General features: G+C 53.6%; 1 protein-coding gene across 1 annotated transcript in view; it reads right to left on the reverse strand.

Moving 5' to 3' along the window:
* Positions 1-7,692: 7,692 nt before the first annotated feature.
* Positions 7,693-21,908, reverse strand: part of RUNX3 (RUNX family transcription factor 3) — a 43,345-nt gene continuing 29,129 nt past the window's right edge. Inside the window, exons 5-6 of the mRNA XM_042885117.1 lie at positions 19,182-19,346; positions 7,693-10,693 (exon numbers count right to left, since the gene is read on the reverse strand). Coding sequence (XP_042741051.1) covers positions 10,170-10,693; positions 19,182-19,346 — 689 coding nt within the window. The 3' untranslated portion in view covers positions 7,693-10,169. The remainder of the gene's footprint in view (positions 10,694-19,181; positions 19,347-21,908) is intronic.

The following is a 21,908-nucleotide window of genomic DNA, read 5'->3' on the forward strand; positions in this document are numbered from 1 at the left end:
TATTAGGAACAATTTCTGCTCCCAGAGCGTGACGATACGGTGGCACAGGGAGCGGTGGGATCACCATCCCTGGAGGTGCTGGAGGAACGTGGACGTGTGGCACGTGGGAACACGGTCACTGGGGATGGGTTGGGGTTGGTGATCTGAGAGAAGTTCCCCAGCCCTCCCGACGCCGTGACCCCACGCACCCCTTGCGCCGTCTCTCCGCCATCGCAGCCAGCAGTCACTCCAGCACCACTTTCATTCCCCATCCGTAAACACGGCGGTGCAGGCGCTGCTCCAGGTGCGGTTCGGGCACCGCCGCTGCGGGGGCTGCACCTCGCCGGGTGGGGCTGCAGCTGGGGGCTGTAATTGCCGCAGCCACCGACTTTCATCCACCTCTGTGCGTGAGTCAGAGCCCCCGGGGGCTCCGGTTGGGAGCTTGGGTTCGCTATATATAGTCAGTGGGGCCGCTGGGAGGCAAGTGAGGAGCCTGCCCCTCCCCGCTGGGTACCAAAGGTGGGGAGAAATCCCTCGAGATGGGGAGTTAAGGAAACCTGTTTTGCTGAATGCTGGGTGCAGACGTGGAGCCCATCTGTGGTCACTGCTGCAGTTCATCTGCGGCGGAGGCACCGTCTGAGCCACATGAATTCGCCTGGAGAAGATGCTCAACTGCGGCTGCTGGGTGGTTCTATGGGGCTCCAGGCATTCTATGGGGCAACAGGCATCATGTTCACCCCAATGGGGCTCTTCCAAGTGGTTCTATGGGACTCCAGCTGTCTTTTGGGACTCCAGGCAACACGCTTACCCTAATGGGTCTCTTCCAAGTGGTTCTATGGGGTACCAAGTATCAAGCTCACCCCAATGGGTCTCTTGGCACCTTGGCCACTCTGCCCTGTATATCACTCCCAATATTTGAGCTCCTCCAGCAACCACGTCCTAAGCAGACCTGTGGAGCCATATCATGTACGAGGCTGGAGCTCAGTACACCAGCACTGAGGAGTCAAATCTCAGCCCCGCTGGGGAGACGGCTGCAAGTCGGGGCTTCATCTGTGCCAGCTCTGCGAGCAGCACTCGGCCAAGCACTGTGATGTAGCAACATCCCAGCACACATGTTAGTGGTTTTGAGGGCTAAATTGGACCTTGAGAATTAGCAGCCTTGTAAGTCAATAACAACATGTCCTAATGAATGCAAGATGTCCCTAGGAAATGAGGGCTCCTGCTCCCAACTGGGATCCTGTGACTGGGAGAGGACCAGTAAACAAGAAGGAATGCTTCAGCCGGAGATGAGCAGGAGATACAAAGCCGACATCTAGATTTCAAACTCGCCCTGAATGTGGGCGGTGGGGGGCACACAGCATTGTGAAACACAGCCCTGTGTCGGTGCCCCCTGCATCTCCCCTGGGTGGAGCAGGCTTTGCAAACCGCCCATTGGATGCCACATTTCCCCCTCACCATCCACTGGAATGCAATCTCCCCAGAGCTGTCCTGCTGAGCCTGCGGCGTCGCTGCTTCTTGCGTAAGGGTGAGGGCTGCGCTTCCCTCCTCTCCCCTCTTTGGGATCACGGGTGCTGGGCACTCAGCAAATGATTTGTATCCATACTGAGTCCTGCAGGCCAGCTGCCTCCAACCCAGCGTGTGACAGCATGCTGCACAACTCCTCGTGGACCCCCAGCTTTCCTCTGCTCTATGATCCCATCAGCTCGCTGCCAGGCTCTGCCTGCTGCGCGGTGTGGGAGGTGATGGCCCCCATCACACCGAGGGAGCATCAGGTTGGGTGATAGGAAACATTCTCCTGAAGAGTGGTGGTGTGTTGGTACTGGGTGCCCAGGGAGTGCTGGGGTCCCTGGAGGTGTTTAAGGAACGTGGAGGTGTGGCTCTTAGAGACATGGTCGATGTGGATGGGTTGAGGTTGGAGATCTCAGAGGTCTTCTCCAATCTGCATGGTTGGAGAAGAATGGTTCTGTTTAGGGTCGTGGTGGGATGGGTTGGGGTTGGACTTGGGGATTGTGGAGGTCTTCTCCAACCCTAATGATCTTACGGTTCTATTTAGGCTCGTGGTGGGATGAGTTGGGGTTGGATGAGAGGATCATGGAGCTGTTCTCCAACCTCAGTGATTCTATTGTTCTATTTGGTGTCATGGTGGGTTGGTGATCTCTGAGGTCTTCCCCACCCTTAGTAACTCTATGATTCTCTCTGGCAGCCCCAAGAGCTGCTCAGAAACAGATCCCTCCAGCACCCGTGTTGGTGCCCAGCTGAGCAGGGGCTGCTGCTGGGCTCACAGCCCATAGTGTGCCCCCACACTGGCTTGCATGCAGCCTCCTCCAGTTGGGTGCCAGCAGAACAGCCAACATACCAAACCTCGCAGCTGGTTTTCCTTGGGAGATGGGCCCTGTTGCACTTCTCCCCTCCAACCAGCTGCTCTCAGAACCCAAGATCTCTCCCATCTCCCCACCTCTGGATGTGTCCTCATGACATCCCATCAGGGAAGGGAGCGCAGAGCAGCGTCCCAGTGGGCGCTCACCCAATCCATGCACGTGGAAAGGAACTGCTTCGTGTGCAAAAAGAGCTGTCATTTTGCAGAGGCGATGGGTGTGTGCGTGTGTGGGCGCTCAGGCTTTGCAGCAGCAACCTTGAATGCCCGGAAAAAAATCTTCTTTGTGCATTTAATTAGTGGTAAATACGATTTACATGCGAGATGCCTCTTGCTCTGCATCTGCCTGCCGATCAGCAGTCGCAGCCCGTTTGCATTGTGCACTTTGTTAGGCTCAGACCACAGCGGAGCTGCACCAACACAACACACCTCTCTGCCTTTTTGCATTTCAAAGCCCCGCACGCAGCCTGGTGCCGCTCCATCACCACGCAGCCCATCTCAGGTACGGCTGCCCCAGGAGAGCTCCTGGGAAACATCTCTGTGGGCAGCAGCAGTGCTGCTCCTTTTGGGGAGAGGAGCAGGGAGGCACTGCTCAGTGCCCAGTCTGTGCATCCCTTCGCTGTGCCCCTATGCTCCCGTCTGTCCCGTGGCAGCAGCTCACACACGTGTGCCATTTCCTGTGGTCAAAGCAAACCGTTCCCACAAACCATCGCTGTGTGGTTTTGGTTCTGGTCCTTTCCTCCTCCTCTCCCCTCTCCAGTGCTGGTGCTAACACGGGCCCTCTTCCCATGCAGGGCAGTTTGCACCACATCCCCACGGCTCCCTTCTGCCCATCCCACATCCTTCTGATCCCTGTGCTGGGGGTAAAGCTGTGGGGAGGTGGGACAGCATCACCACGTGCCATAAGAGCTGACCACAATGTGGTCTTGAGCTTGCACCTTCCCCATCCTCCTCCTGGCTGCATAGAGGCCAGTGCAGGACAGCTTGCATCTGCTTATCTCCCTCTGTGCTCTCATGCTGCACCACAGGTGCACAGGGTCTATTGCAGCCGTGGCCCATTTGCTCCTGAATGCTGTGGGAGTGCTTCTGCAGGTGCATTGCATTCCTCCATGCTGAGTGCTGGCTCTGCTGCTGGCACCAGGTGCGGGCATCAGTGTGTCCAGCATCAGAGATGTGCTCAGAGCAGGAGGGGCTCGTGGTGCTCGGGAGGGATAAGCCGTGCAATGGTGAATTCTTTAACTTTCTGGCAGCTTCAGCTCCTTTCTATGGTGGCAAAGAGCTTGAAAGGGAGACTGGAATTTCCTCCGTTCACTTGGGCTCAGCCCAAGGCTTGTTTCTGTTATAGGGACAAGGCTGGCTCAGATTTGCACCCACTCCAAAATCCTGGACCAAAAAACACTGGTACTGAGACTTGTTTTATTTTTTTCTCCCTTATTTTCTTTTCCTTTTTAATCAGATGTTTATTTCTCCTGTGGTTTTGCTCATCACGCTGGGACTGGGCACCTATTGCTCTCCCTGAGCAAAATGACAGAGCAGCCCCACACGTGGGGAAGGAGAGACCTCAATGGAAAGGAAGAACTCTGAGCTCTGGCCAGCAGATGGGATGCAAAGCTGCCAGTGGTGCCACTGATGTTCATTCTGTGCTCCAACTGACCTGGACTCACAGCCCCCAGCGTGACCCACAGCCCTCACCTGGGGACCGTGCTGCATTTCCTTCCAGCCTTCATTTTTCATCTGCAGAGCTGAACCTATTAATACTTTTGTTGGCAAATGCGAAAGAAAAAAAAATAATAATGTAATCCTCTCCTGTAAAAACAGCTGATTCAGATCCGTGGTATCTTGATGTGGCAGAAAGAAATGAGTTACTGCACGTGGGCTGAGCTGCAACTGGGCTCTGGGTGTTCAGCACTGAGCAGCTGGGATGGAATGGTGCTGCGGTGCCATGGGGATGTGCCGTGGGGTTGCCCTATGGGGCTGTGCCATGGGGCTGTGCTGGAGGGCTGTGCTATGGGGCTATGGGGCTGTGCTGTGGGGCTGCCAGGAGCAGTGCTTGCTGCCCACTGCTGTCCCAGGGAGAAGTCCAAGCCAAGCATTCCATAAATGATCCCATAATTTCCATTCCTGAACTGGAGGATAAGGAGTAAAGGTTTAAAGCACCTGTGCATTCTCCCAGCCCTCAGACAGCATCCAGGAATGCAGCAAACACTGTGTTTAAGGGGTCAGAATTTGCCCAAATGATGCCACGAGTCAAAATGTAAAGCAAAGTCCACCTGCAGAGCTGCAGTTGCCGATGTCTCTCCCATCACTGGGTGAGGAGGCTCTTAGAACCTCCCTCGTGTGTCCTCCTCTGCCTTTGGAAATGATCAGGGTAGAAAGGAGGAGAGGATTCAGAGGAGGTGAGCACCAGCACAACCAGTTGGACTGGCACCAGGTGCTGCACTCCAGTACTGAGCGGGCAGGGATGGGCGATGCTGAGAGCAGATGGAAACGTGGACCCCCAGGTACAGAATGGCCCTGAGGTCCCCCTGTGCACAATGCAGGTCGATGAGAGTTCTTTTCCTGCACTGCAAAAGAAAGCATAGAACCGCCCCAAACCATGAGATCCAATGGGGTTTCCATGCAGAGGGTCTCGAGGGCAGTGGGGGGCGAAGCAAACCCGCAGCTCTCTGCAGATAGAGGATGGAGAAGGTGGGGAACATTTTTTAAAAACGTTCCGAAAACATTCCATCCTCTATAGGAATCAAAGCCCCATTGAAGGCCACAGAACCGCTCACATTCGAGGTTTAATGAAAACCAAACTTTTCGTGCCCCTGTGTTTTTCTTTGCGGGGATTTCCAGGGGAACACAACGGAACCGAAGGGGCGGATGGGGGGAACTTGGCTGCCATTCCTAGCATCCTGATAGGGCTCTCACTGTGCTTTTTGGTTCGGGGTTTACAGATAAGGCAGCCTCACTGCTGGGGGTCTGTCGGGGTGCTCTCAGAGCTGGGGGAGTGGGGGTGCGTGGCCAAGGGGGCCCTACAGCACTGCAGACCCCCCCTGGCTTTTGCAGCATGTTTAATCCCCTCGTTAACGTCCCCCCATTAGAACAATTCATTCTTTCACTCCGGCTCAAACACCCACCTTGGCTTTACAGCTCATTTCATTTATGACTGAGAAATGAAATCACGGTATCGATTTCACGGCAGGCAGTGAACAAACCCGGGTGTTCCCAGCTCTGCCGACCTCCAGAAGCAGCAAAACCCACCAACGGCGACGGGCAGCGGCCCTCGGGACCCATCCCCGTGCCAAACCCATCTTAAAGAATTACATAGATGTGCTTCCAGGGAGCTGGGGGGGCTTTGCAAGTCGCTCCGATGGAAAGGAAATCCTCTGCCGGGCAGCGCTGGTGAAAATGTTCCTCCTGGAGCAGAGCCAGGGGCCGGATGGGAGCCAGGGAGGGGCTGGAGGAGGTGGGGACACCAACCCGCTCCAGGCTGCAATTTATCCATCCCCAAAGGGCCACTGATGTTGTTCCATCCCTTCTGTTTTGCTGCATGGTGCAGCCATGGACACCACCGCTCTGTGCGTTGGGGCGGCTGCCCCACGGTTCCAGCAGGGCTGGGCAGGATGGGCCACGCAATAAGCAGTGATGTCCATAGCTGCATGCACAGCCCTGCAGGAAACCGAGTGCCCAGGAGGTGCTGGGCAGTGGCAGAGGGCTGCTGAGGGTGGCGAGGTGGTGGTGCTGCCCAGGTGTCCCCTGCCACATGGACATGCCTCGTCACATGTGTGTGCTCTGCTCACACAGGCAGGTGTGTGCCCACGGGTACCTTCTGGGCACTGCATACACACACACACACACACACACACTCTTCGCTGCCCCATCACCTTCCCTTACCCCAGACACTGCCTGCTCTCTCCATGCCTAACATGGGGTCACACACCCCAGCTCCCCATCCTGCCCTGCCCTGTCTCTTTGCACCCGGGCTGCTCCCATTGATGGCAATGGAGGAGTCAGCATCCCAACAGCACATTGCCTTTGTAGAGCTGAGCCAAGGGTGCAGAGTGCACAGATGTGCAGAGTGAGAGTGTATTTTAATGCAGAGCCTTGTGATCTCCCGGCCCAGCCCAAGAGAAAACACCTTCCCCGCGTCCCGCCCTGCTGCTGTCAGGGGATGAACAGTTATGCAGTTGGCTTTGTTTGCATGACTTCAATAAGAAACAGTGTCTGTGATTAAATTGCAGCCCTCGTGTGGAGCAGCACGCTGTGCGCTTCGGGGGAAGCTCAGGCTGCAGTTAAATGTGCCCTATGCAGCTGCTGCAGAACCGGTGTGTGCTGCTGCCCGAGGGCTTGGGGTGGCACTGAGACTCACACCCCAGTGACATGGCCCTGTGGGGCAGAAAGGGGCTGGGAGGGTGATGGGGATCCAGGGACATGGCATTAGATTTTGGGGTTTGGGGAGGTGATGGGTTCCAGGGACACGGGGTTTGGTTTGGCAATGGGAAAGATGCTGAGCTGCAGGTGTTGGGGGAGTAGTCACCCTGGCATGGGCATGCAGGGGGATCTGTGCTGGAGCCCTATTTGTGGTACAGCACACAATGGGTGATGGGCACTGGGCAGTGGGCAATGGGAGATGAGAGGTGAGTGATGGGTGGTGGGCAGTCAATGGGGTCAGTGGGTGGTGGGGAGGGATGGGTGACAGGGGGTAGGCAATGAGAGATGGTGATGGGCAATGGACAATGGGCGATGGTGATGGTGATGGGTGATGGCACCCAATGGGGGTCGGAGGTCCGAGGGCTCCTCACATCTGGCCCCACTGCTTCAAAGGGACAGGACTGTGCTTGTGGGGCACTGGCTGCTGCCTTGCACAAGGCTCATTAATGGTTTGATGAGGGAAAGGTGCGGCCCTGTGGCACGGCACCAAGGCGGGCTCCATCCCACCTGCCCTGCATCACATAAAAGCTTTGGGGAAGTGATTTATAAGAAGGGAGACAACACTGCCGTTCAAAGAGGAGCTGTGCTCAGGGTTTGGCGTGGAAGAACACAGCGCTGCGGGTGAGGAGTGAGCAGAGGGGAGGCACCGGGAACTTGTAACCGTACGTTTATTATTCCACATGGAAAACCATTAAAACGATTACACGGAGGCCTGACAATATAATCATGTACAATGGATAAGAACATTGACACCAATAATGGAAAAGCAGAACTGACCACTTTGCTATGGCTTCGTACCAACGGCGAGGAGGAACCCGGCCACCCTCTGGAAGCCAACGCAGCAGCGACGTCCCCAATGACTTCACCAGGAGCAGCCCCTCCTCACCCCCCCCCCCCCTCCACCCACCTCCCCCCACCCCAGTGACAAGTGCTACAGGTTAAAAAGATGGGCTACATATTAAATAGAGGGCACTGCCTTCAAGTAGGGCCGGTACGTTACACAACAACCACATTATTTGGTATCGCTAGCATTTCTTTTTAATGTCCATTGTAAGACACCATTAAAAAAAAAAACCACCACAACAGCTTTGGCCTTCTTTATCTACAGCGATCTCTGTTCTCATCTCCTTAGCTCTTCGTTGTCATTTTACCCTGCATGTACAAGTATTAGAAGCATTCTTAAGAATCGGATCCTTCAACACATTTAAGAATTATATTATTATAACAAATATGACTAAAAATTAGATTTTATAGTTAAATATTCTTTGAGCCGGACAAAGGGGTTCATACTGTACAAGCAATTGTGCATTTTCTTTTTTTTTTTTTTTCTTTAAAAAAAAAAAAAGCAAATTATAGTGCAAAGCAAAAAACATTGGCCTGTCTCGTGACCATCTGCATACCATAGAGGTGCGTATATTTACGCCTTCACATGACAATATGTCATAAAAACAACATCGTTGCTTTTCTTTTTAATTCACTACGAACAGTCATAAATTAAGCTAGTCCTACGAATGCCTTGTTTGCTTGTGCTTTCAATCAGTGGTGCGATTGGATGATCAATATAAATGCATCCAAACACAGGCTGCTCCGGTCCAGTTTCTCCAGCTGGGAGCACCCAAAGGTGCCTGCTGTTGCTTAAGGACGTGAACGTTGCAGTTTTGCTGGGGAAGGGATTTGGGGGTGGGATGAATCTTATAGAAGAGTTGTTTCTCTTGCTGCATGTTTAACTCACTGAGTGGTCATCGCAGCTTTCCAACTAAACAGGGACGCCTCGCTCCCATCTCTACATGGTAGTGCAATTAGAACTGATTGCTGATGAGCTACCAACTGAGATTTGGCAAGAGGTGTTGCGGCCATAAGGGCATAAATTCAGCAGGGAAGGATGGGGGGGCAGCTGCTGGGTTTATGTTTTCTTGCGCTCGTGCACAAAGAGGCACAACGAGGGTCATGGATTCTTTAAGATTGGAAGAGACCTCCCAGGTCATCGTGTCCAACCACCAACCCAGCGCTGGTGGGAATGGATGGAATCGTGGTGTGTGCTGGAGCTCAGGCAGAGCCCCCAAAGGTTCCACAGTGACTCTGAGTGCCGGTCCTTCAGCTGCTGAGCCGACACCAGCACCCCAAGACACCTGGAGGAAAGGAGGGGATGTGGGATGACAGCTGGCATTGCTTCACGACCTTCCCACCATGAGAGGGGCTGAGTAGGAAGCGCTCCTTTCTCCAGATCTCAGTTGGTGCTTTCAGCACACGCTGGTAAGTGCCGGTCGTTGCTTAATAAAACAAGTCCTCGTGTGTCGATCCGCTCCTGGTGAAAACACAGGAAAGAATCACAGCAGAAGGAGGACGCTTTGCCACCAGCTGCGTGTGCAGGCACTCAGAGAGGATCAAAGGAAGACCCACAGACCCACGGCAGCACAGTGCCAAAGGTTCCCAGCCCCACAGCAGCTCACGAGCCGGGAATTTGCATCTCACACATCTCGGCTTGCCCCCAACACCGCCTTCACGTCACACACCACCATCATCATCATCGCTGAGATCTGCTAAGAGGAGCAAAGAATTGAATGGTGAGGTCAAGGCGAGAGAGCAAACAAAACACAACGCATCGTGTGAAAAGTACATCTCATATGTAAACATAGAGGAGAGGGGAGGGCCTGCCGGGCACGGGATCAGCCACGCTACTGCTTAAAAAACGACGACAATGCACAGAAATGAACAATACAGCCTCTGTCGTCAGCAAGGAATAATCACAGCCCCATCACAGCTCCCGTTCGCGTGGCTGATGCCGACCCACGAGGGACACACAGCCTGTAACTTGTGCTGTAAACCAGAGCTCTTTGCTGGGCAGCAGCCCTACACTGCTGGGAGGGAATGAGAGGAGACAAAGGTTTCTTTCCTTTTTTTTTTCTTCCTTTTTTTTTTTTTTTTCCTTTTTTTTCAGTTCAGTCTTTGTGCTTCGGCACAGAGATGGCTCGGATGATTTCCTGCTCTTGTCTCTGGAGCGCTTTGCAGAAGGGCGAGCTTTCCCTGACTCCTGAATGCTTTGTGTGGGGATGAGGGTGCAAGTGAGATGACCGAGAAGTGTTCGGCAGTAAACAAACATCTGAATCCACGCATCTTTTTTTCCCTATGTACAATCCACATATTAAAACCATATGAAAGGAACCACATCAAGCGACAAATTCAAGCCTTGTGGACGTTCATCTTGAAATGTAACGTAGGTCCCAGCCCAGCTTTGCTTGATGTTTGCCCGTGGTTATGTGTAGAGGATTCCTCCTGCTTTGCTTTTGGTTTGGGAGACTTTGGTTTACCTTTTCCCTCAGCATCATTTCGATGGGAAAGGAGTAACGTCGCGGCGGCCGATCCGGTTAAAGCTCTCGGTGCCCAGCTGCCCTCCTCCTTCCTAGTAGGGTCTCCAAACCGACTCATCCATCCTCCCAGTAGTCGTCATGGTTGTTGGTGAGTTACTGTGGCTCCCGTCCGCATCCACCCCGTCGTTCTGATTGCCCAGGTTGGGGTTCATTAAGTTGTTCCCCGCCGAGGCGCTCGTACACGAAGAGAGCATCCGGGTGGGGGAGCGTTCACCACCCGCCACCATGGAGAACTGATAGGAACCCGACGACGTGCCGTAGTACAAATGGTAGGGAGAGGGGTTGGTCTGGAAGGGTCCGCTCTGGTTCTGCGTGGAGCCGGGGTAGGGAGGAGGCAGGTAGGTGTGGTGGAAACGCGTGGTGGTGGGCATGCTGGTCATGCTGATGCCCCCGATGCCCGTGGCTGAAGGGGTTGCGGTGTAGGGGAAGGCGGCTGACATGGCGCCGGGGTAATGCATCCGTGGGTCGGAGAACCTGGTCTCGGTGAGGGTTGGCAGCGTGGGGAAGGAGCGGTCGAACTGCCGCGGGTCCGAGAAGGGGCTCAGCTCTGATGTGCCTGTGGGGTGCAGGGAGAGAGCGGGCGGTCAGAGCGCCGCGCTGGCAGCGTGCAGCTGGTGCTGCAGCCACGCTCTGCGCGAGGAATTAAAGCCAGAGGGAAAGAACATCTCTAGGATCTGCTGGGGATGAGAGCTGGGAGACTTAAATACAAAAACCCCGAACCCATCTTGTTTGAGTCGTTCCCATTTCCTGTCCTGAAATTTGTTGTTTCCCATCCAAGAAGGGACACGACTAAGCTGACTCCTCCCGGGGTCTATTAGTCTCTGGTAGATTAAAAACAACAACAACAACAACAAAACCCACCTCATAAACAAAGAAAGAAAAAGAAATGTTTAGCCATTACATCAGCTGTGTAGTAAATAGATGGATGCAGCCCCAGACGGCCGCTCCCCAGATAGCCATGCTGTGTACACACGCACACACGGAGCCAGGGAGGAAAAGCTGGAGCCCAGACTGGGCTGCTGAGCCTTCTTGTGGGTGGCCTGTTCGTGCTGATACCATCAGGGGATGGAGCTGATAAACACACGGCTGAAAACTCCCAAGCTAGGAGCCACAACATCCCCCTCGCTCGCTTCGTTCTGTGTATTTTTCTCCATCCAAGAGGATAAAGAGAGTGAGAAGTTCAGGCTTTACTCTGCTGGGGGAAGGGAGCCCTGGGTCAGTGTGGGAGATGCTGCCCAGCTCCCTTCTCGGGGGGTATGGATGCACGGTGGGGCACAGCCCAGTGCTGTCGGGTCCTTCCTTTGCAGGAAACCCAGAGGGAAGGGGAGCCCACACCAGCAGCTCCTTTTGGGACCTGAGAGGTTTTCCGTGCCCACCCCTGGTGCCATGAGACCTTTTCCTTACTGAGCCCTCTGTGCAGGGGGCTCTCGAGGCAAAGAGTTTTGCTCTCCAAGGAAGATGTGAAATCCTGCTCCCCGCAGCTCAGCAGCCCTCACCAAGCTCTGGCAAAGGCTGTACAGGAGGGCACGGCCATAAATGCCACCAGTGCACTTTTCTCAGCCTTTCCACACCACTCGTGAAACAAAAACCTCCAGGAAGAGCAGTTCCAGCACAGAGAGTACAGCTGGCACACGGAGCTCAGAGCTGTGGGCTGTCTGGAGGCAGCTTTCCCTCACTAAAGGCAGGGAGCTGCACCTCGCTGCTTTGGGATCAGAATGGCCTTTGGCCGTAGTGACTTTTTCTCCAGGCTCACCTCCTCCCCGTGCTCTGCAGGACGAGACATGCTCTTCCAAACTATGGGGAAATCCCTGCAGTGTTTCCCCAGGAAAAAAACACCCCAGCTGCTTCCTTCTAGCTGAGCAAAGGCTGCGGCTCACGCTGCTGGTGCAGATGGGGGGAGATCAGACTTGCACCCCTCCTGGTCTGGGTGAGTCCTGCAGCCCTCAGAGGAGCAGGCAGTGCTCACTTCCCACGCAGGCTCCACACAGGAGAAAGGAGGAATACCTGCGTGGGGAACATGGCTGCGGCTTTGGTGTGAGATAAGAGAGGAGCAGCTCAAAGCCGTCACGAATTGCAACGCGCTGCCGCCCCTCTGCGCACTGCTCTGAGGGCTGTGTGCTTGGGGCTGGCTGGAAAAGCACCCACAAGTGAACAAACCGAGTTGGTTTCACACTCTGGTTTGCCTGCAGGATGCTCTGTCCCAGTGCAAAGCTGCACTGCTGCAAAGCACACGGGCTCCAAATCCCCCAAAACGCAGTGATGCTCAGCTGCTGCCCCAGAGACAATGATGGCCCCCAGCAATCAGACCGTGCCGCTCTGTTGGCTCCCACACACCCATAAATGATACTCCAGAAAATGGAAATAAAACACGGGTGCTCAGGGCACATTTCCCTTCTGCTCTGCCACACTCAAAGGGTCCTTTAAAAGCTCCGTTGTCTTGGCCAGAATTTGCAACACTTGGCAACTGGTACTTGCTGCTAATTGGGACACAAGAGTGTGAGAGCGCTAATTACAGCCGCGTTCTCATCTTCACCTTTGGGCTGAAGGTACCCCAGAACAAAACTCCATCTCTCTGCTATCCCCCACCTGCCCCAACCCCACGAGAGCTGCTCCAGAACGCTCGGACAGCGGCAGCAGCGGCCGGTCGGGCTTCTCGGGCTTCCCATCCCCGCTGGCCTCCGTCGCACCGCAGAGCAGGGAGCAGCCATGGGCTGTCGGTCCGACTGCAGGCAGAGGGACGGGGCCGCGATCCGAGGCGGAGGGGCCGCTAGAGGGAGCCGGGCGGCCGCCGGGCGAAGAGAAGCTCCGACCCGCTCCCCACGTCGGGGATGCACCGTCGGGGCTGCGCTCAGATCCGACAGCCGCCCCTATTCCCCACGTCCGAAGAGGGACTCCTAGGGGAGGGGGGGGACTTAGGGACAACCCCAGGTGGAGAATGGCCGTAATACTCATCGCATTCACTTCACTCAGCAATAAAGCAGCCCTCCAGCTACGGCTATGCAAACCCCAGGGGAAGCTGCACCCTCTGCCCCTTTGGCATAGCAGACAAAAGTCAGGTCGGGTTGTTCCCATCCCCAGGGTTGTCCCCATCCCAGCACAGCCTCGCAGGGTGCATGCAGTGTGCTCTGCTCGCTCGCCATCCAACCCCCATTTGCTTTTTTGGGCCCTGGCAATCCGAGCTTTGAGTATTTCAGTTGTCCAGTTGCCAATCAAAATATTTGAAGGAAATGTTTATTTTCTTCTCGAAATCGCACCAGCTGCTGCACTAACTGAATAAGCCCATTTAGCTGTAAGAATTTAACCATTGTAAGAAGGAATTGAGCCCCCCCAACTACTCCAAAATCTGACCCAATCTATCAGCGGAAATGTCAATGTTTTGGATGGGAGTTTGGGGAAGTGAGGAATGTGTATTAAATAAAAGCCATGTAAAGGTCAAAGCCCTGATTAGTAATGCCACTGTCTCCTCGTTAGGGCCGTGCTGCCCAGGGGACCGCGAGGCCGGGGCACACCCTGCTATGTAATTGTGCAGCTGTAATAAGCACTGTGAGAGGACCCCATATCCCCCCACTCACAAAGCCCGATGGAAACAGACCCTCAGCCCCTTTGCTGATATCACAACCGTTCTCAGGTGTCACAGCAGCTCTGCTTTCACCTCAGAGGAGATGTGGACTGAACTGGGTCAGGGCCGGTGGGTGCTTGCAGCAGTTTTGGGAGCCCTCGTGGAGCCAAAGCAATGTGATGCATGGAACCTGAGTGACTCCAAATCCCCCCAGGGACCGCTCTCTGGTCCCTGCTTTGGAGATGTGGAGAAGGTGCAATGGTTTCTCCCTTAAGTCAGCAATAAAACAGAGCTTGAGTGTAGGCAGCAGCCACAAACCCATATAGCGCGTGGCACGCAGAGAGAATAAAGGGAATCTGAAGGGAACCTGATAACGTGGAACTTTCCGTGTGTACAGAACACATAAATATCTGCAGCCTGGCCAAATATCACTGCTTTATTTATATGCATATACGTGCCTTGCAAAATTGTCATGAAAAATTTAGCCTGAGGGAAAGCAAGCTCCTTTCCTGCCTTATGCCATGATGATTGACGACAATGTAAACACTAATGATATTTTATGCTCATGTATATAATACGCAGTCGTGCGCGAGACGGAGCGGGGACAGAAATCCTCTCCCCATCTACACCTCCTGCTCTTTTTTCTCCCATCCTTTCTATGATGCTTGGATGGTTTTTTGGCATCTTTCTGACCTCTCTCTGCCTCCTTCCCCTGCTCCCAGGGCTCCATCCCAGCACAGCGGGGCAGTGGCCAAGGATGGGGAGAAGCAGCGCTGCAGGGGAAGGGGGATGGGGTGCACTGAGCCCCCCGGATCCAGCTCATCTCTAGACAAGCATTGCTCTCCTGCCACCCACACACACAGCCACGCTCCCACGGCTCTGTCACACATGTGAACAAGTTCATTTGTTTCCCAGTCAGAGCCAACTAAAAAAGAAAACGGCCTCTTCCTCTCACCCCGCAGAAAATAGAGCGGGTTTTATTTTGGGGGGGGGGAAGGGGAGGTGTTGAGAAAAAAAGAAAAAAAAATAAATGAGGGTGTGAACAGCATCCGTTGTTACACACCCATAGAGCAATTGTTCTGTATCTGATCGAAGCAGAGCACAAAGCCGGTGCAAATACTTCCTCTGCAGAGCCTGACAAAAAAAAAAACCCGAACCCAAACACGGCGCTTATCGCCAGGCACCACCTCGAGATCACCCAGCACCTTTGCTTCTTGCTTTTCTAACTGCAAGCCCAGCACCCTGCAGCACAGCTCTGCTTCCCCCCCCCACTCCCCCCTATTGCTCCATCTGGGGGCAGCCCCCAGTTCCCCCCCTTCACAACTCTTTGAGGTCCATAGGACGTTTGTACCCCTCACTGCCCTCCCCCTGCCCTCTTCTCCCCCCCTTCCAGCCGGCTGAGCCCCCCCTGTTCTGTGCCACCACTGCTTACATCAGCTCTCCCCATCCCTGCTGTTTATGCCCTGGATGTATTTACAGAGCAACGCACTCTGCTCCCAGCCTGCCCTATGCTAGACTAAACAAGCCTGCTGCCTGTCCTCTCTGCCCCCCAGCCCCCCTTCCCTCACCATCCCCGCACTGCCCCGCACGGCTGAGCCACCAGCTAACGAGCTAACAGTGCTAATTGGCACGGGTGGGTGGGCCGAGCAGGAGCACAGCCCACACTGCAGACCCCCCAGCAGCTTCCCTGCACTCTGTTCTTTACCTGCATTCAAAGAGCACTAAAAATAATAAAAACCAACCCAACAACGACATTAAAACAAGCCCTGACGACATAAAAGGAAGCAGCAGGATTTACAACCCTGCCTGCACCGCTCTGCCTGCACCCACAGCACGTGGGATGCTCCCAACCTGAGCCCCTCTGACCATCAGCCCCAGCACCCATCACACAGCAGAGGAGCTGCACAGACATGGGTGCATTCGGAGCCCGGAAGCCATCCTTGCAGTGTTCCTTCCTCCGAGGCTGAAGCCGAATCCCACAATATGTTTTCTTCCCACTAATGCTTGCCTGGCTTCCTTTGGAAACAATTTAGCCTCTGCCCACGGTAGAATGTTTTTATCCATTAAGAAACGGATATTTTAAAGAAACCATAAGTCGATCTGGACAGGGATTAGGAAGCAGCAATTCAGTGTATTTGCTGGGCCCATAATTCAGGACTTAACCTCAGAGCAGCCACGTTGCATTTCGGAAACAATGGGGCACTCGCTGGCTATGCCAAGAAGCTGCTTAAAAGTAATCTAATACTTTAAAATGTATATTTAAAAAGAAAGAATGGGAGAGAGAGAGAGATTTTACTTGAACTGCATATGAAGTGCTCTGCTGCTGAGCAGCCTGTGTTAAAAACACTGCATTTGAGAAATGGGTTGTTGAGAAACGGATCACAAACCCAACTGGTTCTACTGGGCAGCGTCCAGATGAGAGCTGAGGCTGTTCACCAGCAGGCACCAAGGCTGGGAAGGGAGGGATGCAGTCTGCAAAAGCATCCAGCAGACGTTTACGGTGCTGTGAGGTCAGGGGAGCTCGGTTTTGCTGCAGCAACATGAAGATGTTCAGCGCATTCATCACCACAGCTCACTCTAGTACTGCAGAGATCATATTCAAAATCACTTTGCAATTGGCCCCCTGTACCCAAGGCCCCTCTGTGCTGCTGAACAACGCACACAACTCCTCCTGAGCAATTGGAGATGTTTCCAGCACGAGGCCAGCAGGCAGGAGCCGGCTGCCTGGGCGGTCCTCTTCTGTTGCAATGGGAATAAAGTGGTTCAGATGGAGCTGCTGGAGCACAGGCAGGGCAGCGAGGCTGCAGGGCTGTCTGGGTGCTCCCAAAGGATGTGCCTGTCAGCAGCCCACTTCCCCAGAGCAAGGGGCCCAAGAGGCAGCCAGCAGCAAGTTCCTTTAACATCTCGCTTCACTTTTGAGAGCTACTTGATATTTTCTTTTTTTTAATATATTTTTTAAAATTTTATTTAAAGCTCAAAGACAACAGTGGCAATGAAGCCAGCACGCAAGGCTCTGGCATCGCATGCCCCGTAATCAGGAACCATTTCGGGCCGTCCTAATGACAGTATGGTGCCTCACTGCAGAGATGGGAGAGCCAGGATTTCAAAACCTCAGATTTCCCAGACCTCACTGGGGGAAAATTGGGCCAAACCCTCAGTGGATGCCAATGGCTCTGCCCAGCCCACTGGGTTTCTCATTTTCTCTCCCTGCACAGTGGATGTGGCCAACAAACCCAGCGTGTTGAGGGCTGCAGACGTCTGTTCCATCAGAACAAATGGCTCCCCGCTCAGCTGCAAGGGGCAAAGCAGGGCTGGAGCCTCTGCAATGAACTGACCCTGGGCAGTGGGCACTGGTGCTGCTGGGAGATGCTCAGCATCGCCGTGAGCACTTTGCAGGAGATATTTATAACCCCCAGGAGCTGCTGCACCCAAAGTCTGTGAATGGCTGAGGGCCAATTCCTTTCCCATTTACACCAGTGCCCCTGATGTGATCCCACTGCAGCACAGGGGAAGACAGGGCAAACATCTCCAAAGGACCTCAGTGGACAAACCCCATCTCCTGAGCTCCTTTCTGCCTCGCAACCTCCACGTGCCCTGCTTGAGGACCCAGGCTCTGCTTGCCCCTCAGTGGCTGAGGCTATTCAGAACATTCTAGCTCATCAGTTTGGCCACAAGCAGATCAGGGATCGCTCACACAGTGCACTGGGTCAGCAGAACCAGGAGGTCACCAGGTTACAGAGGATGGGGACAGGAGGACCTGCAGCACCCAGTGAGAGACAGCAGGGACTGGTAAACTTCAGCCTGCCTCATCCATCCCTCCTAACCAGCATCTCGTTATGCTTTTGCTAATCAGCTTCTCGTGTGTGTTACCTGAGAATGTGCCAAGTCGTGAGAATTACAGGCCTGTTAACTCCCGTGTTGTTCTTGGCATGGGGCAGCCTCCACTTGCTCGGGTAAAAATTACGATCTTTGTGAATAAGCTGTGTGTGTGAGAGCAAGAGGGTTGGGTTTTTTTTTAATGATTATTATTCTGCTTGGTTATAGCCAGCGCTGTGTCAAAAGGCTGAGATTAAAATCACTCGAGTCGATTCTGCTCCTGGTTTTTAAGACGGTTCCTCCAATTTGGAAGCAGCAGAGCCGAGAGCGGAGCGCGCACGAAGCGCAGCTTTGCAGCATTCCTGGTCCTCCTTTGGATGTGCTCTGCAGGAGCCATTTGGGATGGGCTAATTCTGTGCGTCTCCACTCCTGCTGTCACTGACATTTGGGAATCTGGCCCAGGCGGTGACTCGTGGCCCGTTCCATTTTTCTTTCTGCATTTGTGTCATCACCTGATTCTTTGCTCCAAATGATGCTCTCTGGGTTTCTGGCACTACAGGGGACTGTGCTAATTTAAACTATTCCCTCCCAGCCTCCTCCGAAGAATCTCTATTGCACAGCCAATGAGATGAGTCTATAAAACTCAGCCTCTCTTCTTTTAAACAAAAATCAAATGATAATCCTACACAAAATGTTCTTCTCGCAAACCGCGCTGCTATCATCGGAAATTCCAAGCATAGACTGAGAAATAAATTAAACGTTCATTGTCATTTGGAGTTGGGAGGAAAACCCTAATCGGCTTTTACAATTCAGGTGACATTTTCTAACATATCTTGGTGCCTCTGCCAACCCCCTGGCCAACAAAACTGAGGTCATCAAACATCTACACCACTTCTGAAAGCGCAGCTCTGGGGCTTTTGAGACTGTCAGCCCCAACCCTTCCAAGGGAGACGATTTCACACCAAAACTCAAAGCCCGCATCGCTTCAATAATACCCCATAGATCTCTGCTTGTACTTCTGCAGATTCTCAAAGGAAAGCAACACCACGATTAAAAACACACGGGAGGGAACTCGGGGCTACCGTGCAGATGAGAGAACAGCTCTCTTAATTACAGCGGTGCCGAGCAGTGCAGCAAAGCAGCCAGATCGCTTCACATGCAGCGCCTACACCTTGGGGACGAAACTCCAGCACACAGGATGGGCAGGCTGCAGCCCCAACCTCTTTCCTGGCAGCTGCCAGGCAGACACACGGAACACCTGAGGGCTCAGTGCCACTGATAGCACTGATGGGAAGAGCAAAGGCTGCGCGTGCGCCCATGCAGGTGTGCATACATGTGGGGAATGAGGCTGGAACAAGGCGGTGGATTGCTGGGCTTGGCATCAACACAGCTCAACAAGATAAGAAACCATTTGGATTAGCATGTAAAGTGCAATACACCCTTTATAGCTGATGCTTAACCGTCTGCACAGCGCCTTCATATCAAAGGAGTGACTGGATTCCAAGCACGTTGCTTTGCTCTCCCAGCATTCCGACTGGAACTGCTTGGTTTTACTGGGTGAAACCACTGGAGCGTGCAGCTCAGCAGCCATCTGCTCACCCCATGGGTGTGAGGAGGCTCTCAGGAACAAAATCCCAACCCCAACCTTGGAGATGCACGCCAGTCTTACCTTGGATAGGAGTCTGAGCCTGCGACCCAAAGTGGCTCGGGGTGCTGAGGGATCCACGGGGGCTGGGTGTTGTGGGGGTGACCCTCATGGACTGACGCAGCCGCTCCAGTTCCCCGTAGCGGTCAGCAAAGGGTTTGGTTTGGTCTTCTAGCTTTTGTCTGTGCCCTGGAAGGTGATAAGAGAGGATGGTGTCCAACCCGTTCCCCTTTGGTGGGTGGAGCACAGCAGGAGCCCCCTGCCTCCACAACTAGGGAATCAGTGAGGGAAATGCTTGGTTGTGTTTTCTACAGCATTTCCTCCATGCACCCAGGACAGCCCCTTGTCCCACTGCAGCCCCTGCCCTGCTCTGCCCATGGCACCGCTTTGCTTCGCTCTGTTCCTCTTCTCCCAGCCCTAAAGCAGCAGCTAACAAGCATTTGCAAAGAGCTCCCAGCTCCTTAGGTAGCAGCTGCTGGAACGGGGCAATAATAATTATTAAATTTATGCTAATAGGCCTGAGGCAAGAGGCACATGAAATACACTTGATACGTAACTTTCCCATTTTACTACATTAATCATTGCCGAACGGCTTCGCTCTCCCTGGGCTGAATTCCAGCCTCAGTTACAGCCGCACGAAGCTGAAGGGCCCCACATCTGCTTGGCGTGAGCACGGTGTCAGCTCATAGCAAAGTCACAGAAGGTCCCCAGACTTTCCCCTCCTTCAGCCTGGCATCTGGTATCTCCCCATCATGCCTCTGATTGGCTTGGGATGCGCTCCCAGGCTTGGGGAGCCTCTGGGAAGCTCAGCCCTGACTCCAGCATCAGCTCCAGCCCTGCTCTCTGATGTCCCCACGTTGTTCCCATGCACAACTCCAGCCCCAGTGCCAATGTGCTGATGCCACAGAGCAAGATGCTCCAAAAGGGCTGCCAGCAGAAAGGAAAACCTGGTGGTATTCTGAAAATGCAACTCCCTGCTTGGTTTACTGTGTGAAGTAAACCAAGGAAACCTCGAATCCTCACCAGAATCTCATCTCCCTGTGCCCCAAGACCTCAGGCATCTCCATGTTATTGGAGGGTCCTGGGAGACATAAGGAGCATATGGGGAAGAGATGAGTGTGCAATGAGGTGTCTTGCTCGGGCCACATCTCATCTGAACACACAAGAAGAAAAATAGGTGGAAATAAGTTTTTCCTCTAGCACTCCTCTCAGGCACAACTTAGCAGAGGAGCCAAAAGGACTGTGAAGACGAAGCTGCACAGAAATTCAATGGAAATGTAATTATCTGCCCCTACCTCAGCCAAAATCCCGTCCTGCAGCAGTATTTGGGACATGACAGAAAACCCTGAAGTTTAAATTAAGTGATGTTGTTAATGCATTTGAGCATTTTTCAGCTGCACGACTGAACCGAGGGCTTCACGCAGCCACGCTGTGCTGCACTGCAGTCCCTGTGCTGCCTCCAGTAAACAGCAGTGTCCTTTGGAACAGGGTTTGTGTGCAGGCAAAAAAAAAAAACCAAACCTAAAGCTGTCTTGATAAAAAATAATGTAGAAAACTCGATGTGGATGTAAGCCAAAGCAAACACTGGGGTTGGTGTAGGAGGTGAGCAGCAGTGGGGCTCACACCCTGGCCAGCTTCCCCAGGCCCTCCCCAGTGCGTGTTGTCCATGCCTACCTCCATCCATGGGGCTGAGTTGGGACAGCACTGTGTTGTACAGAAAAAGGAAGCGAATGAGTTAAAAACCAGCAGCCCCACGGACTACCAGCCCTGCTCGGTACAAGCTGTCTCCCCAGCATTTCCTGCTGCTTGTCACTGAGAGCTGGGGACGTCAGACTTTGTCACGCAAGAGAGAATTGCTATTAATGGGTTTCTTTCATCAGAACAACCTGAGCTTTTTTATTTCTGCAGCGGTTGGCTTCATTAAAAGCCCTTCCCCATCTGCCCACAGCTGACATGTAGAGGAAACCAGTGCCGTCAAATGAACAATAGCTCATACCTTAGAGAAAAGGAAGGTGGTTTCGAGCTTAACCCAGGGACTGACTCAAAGCCTCCTGAAGTCAGTGGGTGGATTTTCAATTGACTTCAAACAGCGTCAGACCTCAACCCAAGAAATCAGTCAGAGGAGGCTTCAGCGCCCTGAATCATTTAACGCTGATACTCAGCGTGATGACGTGCAAATTTGGACAGACCACCTCAAATCCTGGCGTAAGAACGCGATCTGCATCAGCCCAGCAAACAAGCAATCCCACCAAACACCTCCCAGCTGGGAGAGCTGTGACACTTAGGCCAGTAATAGGGCGCATCCTGGAAGTTTGGGGTTTTTTCTTGGAAAGCTGACAGCAAAAAGCCAGCGCTGCACCGAAGCTCAGGCCCTCCAAGCTGATTTAAAGGCATGCTTCTGCACTGAAAGATTCCAAACACCAAACAGACCCTACTCTACTTGCCAACAGAGCAACCTCTCGTGGCTGCAGGGGTGTCTGCAACGCCCAGCAAAGCACCCTGCTTCCCCAGATGCAAATACAAAGCTGACCAAAAGTAGAAAAGGGACTCCAGGACCTTCATAGCGTGAATGATACCAAACTGTCAGTGCTGCTCAATTGGTTTTGGCCCAATACAGATGCTGGGGAGCCCAGCCCTGGGTTTCTCTACATGTGGGGGCAGATGGAGCCATGGCCAGGAGAGGCAGGGGCTGGGCAGAGTGCAGCCCTGTGCTACCAGAGGAAGGGGAGCAGATGGTGGGAAGTGGCTTGT

The sequence above is a fragment of the Lagopus leucura genome, unplaced genomic scaffold (genome assembly GCF_019238085.1).
Source record: "Lagopus leucura isolate 7727_CA_CO unplaced genomic scaffold, USGS_WTPT01 Super-Scaffold_100048, whole genome shotgun sequence".
NCBI lineage: Eukaryota > Metazoa > Chordata > Aves > Galliformes > Phasianidae > Lagopus > Lagopus leucura.